At 30.4% G+C, this 4,187-nt stretch overlaps 1 protein-coding gene across 2 annotated transcripts; it reads left to right on the forward strand.

Annotated features, from left to right (window-relative positions):
* The first annotated feature begins 1,388 nt into the window (after positions 1 to 1,388).
* LOC119672645 (leucine-rich repeat-containing protein 40-like) lies at positions 1,389 to 3,597 on the forward strand. Of its 2 annotated transcripts, XM_038083750.1 has the most exons (3): positions 1,389 to 1,468; positions 1,528 to 1,624; positions 1,702 to 3,597. In XM_038083750.1, the coding sequence occupies exon 3, from the start codon at positions 1,710 to 1,712 to the stop codon at positions 3,501 to 3,503; it is 1,794 nt and encodes a 597-aa protein (XP_037939678.1). In that variant the 5' UTR covers positions 1,389 to 1,468; positions 1,528 to 1,624; positions 1,702 to 1,709; the 3' UTR covers positions 3,504 to 3,597. The 2 variants fall into 2 exon arrangements, with proteins under 2 accessions (XP_037939678.1, XP_037939677.1); XM_038083749.1 differs by having other exon boundaries at positions 1,395 to 1,624.
* Positions 3,598 to 4,187: the final 590 nt, after the last annotated feature.

Below are 4,187 nucleotides of genomic sequence, written 5' to 3' on the forward strand. Positions count from 1 at the left end.
CTGAAATTAAGATATAAATGAAAAATTAATTTAATGTTAATTTAGTATTAAATTGTATAAACAATTCAAAGTGGTTGCAAAAAATTTATTTTATTTAATAATTTAAACAATTTTTATCTATTATTATTTATTTATTGTAAATACTTAATATAAAATTGCACGTAAACTTAAGAAAATTTTAAAAAATATGTTAAAATAAATAAAATACAATCAAAAATGAATCAAATTTTATTGTAGTAATTTTTAATTTAATAATACAATTAAATTAATCAATTAATCAAAATGTACATAAATTAAATAAATAAATTTGCACGCTTATTTAAAAAAAAATTATGAAAAAAAGACATAATTAAATAAACATTTATAAAACTGAATAATGAATAAAAATATTATTGTAATTATTTTATATTTAATAAAATAATCAATGAAAGTAAATAACCAAGTGAATTATAATAATAAACTTAAATTGTAAAAATATAAAAAGATTTATACAAAGATATAATTTGTGTTCCCCAGTGGATTCACTTAGGTCTATTGGTCCATTGAGTTACCGTATATATAGAAAAAAATTCAAATTTTCAAACTCAAACCATCTAGAACCATTGACGAAGCCTAAAATGCTATTAAGTATCAGGTCCTATAATTGGTCAAAATTCTCATGAAAGGGGGCCCCTTAAGTATTGAGTCGCCGCAGTGCATGAGCTGGGCAAGATGAGAGGCATTCGCATCGTGTTCCCCACAGCTGCGACAGATTTGATTGGTTCCGTAGTTTAGAGTGACCTGTAAGTAGACCTACCAACAGACCGATGTTTCTACGGGGCATCTCAATGTGAATTTTGGATTTCCATTTATTGGAAAGTGGCCAGATTGCATACAGATGCCTTCATATCGTTGAGTCTTCCCATCTTTTATTAAAAGTTTCAGTACAGAAAGAACTCAGCAACAATTTACATGATGTTAACGAATGTTCAGATTGTTTAGGTGTTCCGAATATGGTCCTGAAACACTTTTTCTGGCTATCTCGTCTGCTCTGCAATTGCTGAAAATATCCCTATGGCTATAGCTGCGTTGACATTTCGTTTAGAGATGTGTAGTAGTCAAAAATCGTCCTAGATGTAAAATGGACTGAACTCAATGAGTTTAAAACAGCTTGACTGTCTGATAGTATGTATATATTCTTGCCAAATATATCACCTAATCTGTAGTTCTTATATTGTGAAGTATAGGTCTTTGACTCCAGAATCAAAGAAAATATAATTTTTTAATATTTTAATATGCATATTTTTTAATTTTTGAATATAGTATAAAAACTTTTCTAAACATAATTGTCTTAGTAAAATTTATCAAAGTTTATATTACATAATTTTTTTTTATAATTCGATAGATTAGTTAAAGTATTTCATTAAAGTTTTTTTTCTGATTTGATTAAATTTTAGTGGTAAATGATATTTGGCAATCAAAACGATAGGTATCGCTATAAATTTTTAAATTATTTTGGATAGTCTACATTGTTGTCTTCAACCCTAGGCAATAAACAACAAATTGAGATTTTGACCCTTTGAGAATGTTTTGAAGTGGAAAGCTATATAGCCACAAGTACTCCTGACTAACAGTTTTAAAAAATGTAAATGGCTTTTATTTTAACTTTTAAATGAATTGCAAATTTAGTGATTTCTTATATCTACTAAACTAATATTTCAGTTGTTTAGATGCGTTTATTAAGAAAGTCGAAAATGAAGCGAGTGAAGAATCCAACTAATGTTAAAATAATTACTCCAGCTTACCGTCTCTTTCTACAGAAACAGGCGCGTGCTGAAGAAGAAGAACTGCAGAACTCTTTTACTGCAATGTTTGAAAAAGCTCGTTTGTCTGGTGTATTGGATCTCTCCAAAAAAGATTTGGCTACAGTGCCTAACTGCGTTTACAACATCTATAAAAAGAATAAAAAAAATGCTATAGAGGAGACCATCACAAAGTTTGAACAGTTATACGCCGGTATGTCCATATTTGAGCTAAATCTGTCAAAAAATAAACTACAACACATCTCGGCTGATATTGGCAACATCGAACCTCTTACGAGACTGAGATTAAATAACAATAATATTTCTTCTTTACCCAATACCATCGATAAACTACGCAGATTGGCTTCTGTTGATTTGGGCAACAATAAATTGACAGAGTTGCCTTGTAATTTTTACAATTTGGTCAATTTGCGTAACCTTGTGTTGTCGAAAAATTCACTAAAACACTTGGATGATGGTATAGGAAAGTTAGTGTATTTAGAGCAATTAGACTTAAGGTATAACAAATTGTCAGCATTACCGAACTGTCTTGGCAATTTAAAGCAGTTAAAGGAATTGTTATTATCGTTCAACTACCTCACTACACTACCACCTTCTATAGGGGATTTATGCTCACTGGATAAGCTGGAAGTAACGAATAATAACTTGACTTGTTTACCGATGGAGATAGGAAGATTGTTGCATTTACGTTATCTCTGTTTGCAGCACAATCAGATCAAAAACTTGATGCCAATAGTGGGGTGTGCAAGAATTTCGGAATTATATGTCGCAAATAATTTAATTCAAAAGTTGCCATTAAGATTTGGACAAAATTTAATTGTACTTAATATGCGTAGAAATAAACTGACTGAGTTGCCAAGAGATGTAGGCAACATGAAGTACTTGATCAGATTAGATATTTCGCATAATAAAATACAGAAGCTGCCTTGCACATTGGGTACATTAAAATTCCTTCTAACATTGAACTTCGAGGGAAATCCTATCAATGCAATTTATCGTGATCTTAGAGTTGCTGAAGAGCCACGTGCTTATTCACTGATTACAAGATCACATAGCGCCCATAAATTTAAAATGATCTCGAGCAGTGATCACACTGAGATATTCTTGCAACCAGCCAATCACAAGGGATGTATAACGGCAATGAAAACTGAACGTGAATTCGGCGGAGCTAATTTTGCTAGTAGAAGCCTATCTGAATTACCGATTGAATTCGAATTTATATGTCAATGCGCTCTAGACTTAGATTTGATGGATAGGCCCAATAGTCCGTTAGCTCCGCCTTTTATACAGCACTTTATGAATATTAAACGAATGAATTTATCCCACAATAATCTACGTGACTTGCCGTTCGCTTTTAGCGTACTGACGAAGTTAAATGAATTGAATATATCTGTTAATCAGTTCAAACATATACCAGCTGGCGTATATAAGCTACATAACCTGAAGGTACTCAATGCCTCTAATAACAAACTTATTTCGCTTGACTTTTCGGCAAGTGGATTTGAAGCTTTAGAGAATTTGAGGGTTTTGCGTGTTAGAGCTAATAAAATTACAAAAATACCTGTGCAATTAATTGATATGAAGAACTTAATTACATTGGATATACTGAATAATCCTCTACTACAGCCACCACGAAATGTAATTATGAAGGGCACAAATGCTATTAGAAACTATCTTAAATTTAATAAGCGTTTATTGTAGGCTCAAGAGTAGATTTGAGCATATCCTGACTGTGTTTACATCTACAAAATTTAAAGTTTAAGCAGATGGAAGAAAAATTGAATGTATTTTTTGATGTGATGTATATCATAATGGAATTTCAAAAAAAAAATAATATATTCAAAATTCTAAATAAAAAATTTTTTTAAATAAATTAATATAAATTAATTGTTTTCTTTAAATTTTTATATCTAGGACTAAATAAATTTATTAAGTAATCCTAGTTATATTTTCTAATACAGTTAATTAAATATCCTTAAATTTATTAGAGAGTAAAACATCATGTAATGACTATTACATTATTATTAAAGTTTTGACGTGAAATCGCCCAACAGCCGGTACTACGGCCAGAAGAGTCCTATTGTACCAATTTCACTATTGATTGCACAAAGTCCTTTAAAGCTTTGTGAACAAAGTCCAGAACTAAATCTAGAGAAGAGCTCTTTATCTGTTCTGGTGACAGAAATTCCATATGAAACAAGTTTTTTCTGTGCGTTATTAAAGCTTGATATTCACAAATAATATGTTTAGTAGTTTCATCATCTTCGAGGCATAATCTGCATCCGAATTAGCAGATAATCGTAGTTTATGAAGGTGATATTTCAGGCTATAATAACCTGTAATGAATCGTTATTAATTTTAGATTGCATTTTGAGAATCTGAAAA

This window comes from Teleopsis dalmanni, chromosome 1, assembly GCF_002237135.1.
Source record: "Teleopsis dalmanni isolate 2A chromosome 1, ASM223713v2, whole genome shotgun sequence".
NCBI lineage: Eukaryota > Metazoa > Arthropoda > Insecta > Diptera > Diopsidae > Teleopsis > Teleopsis dalmanni.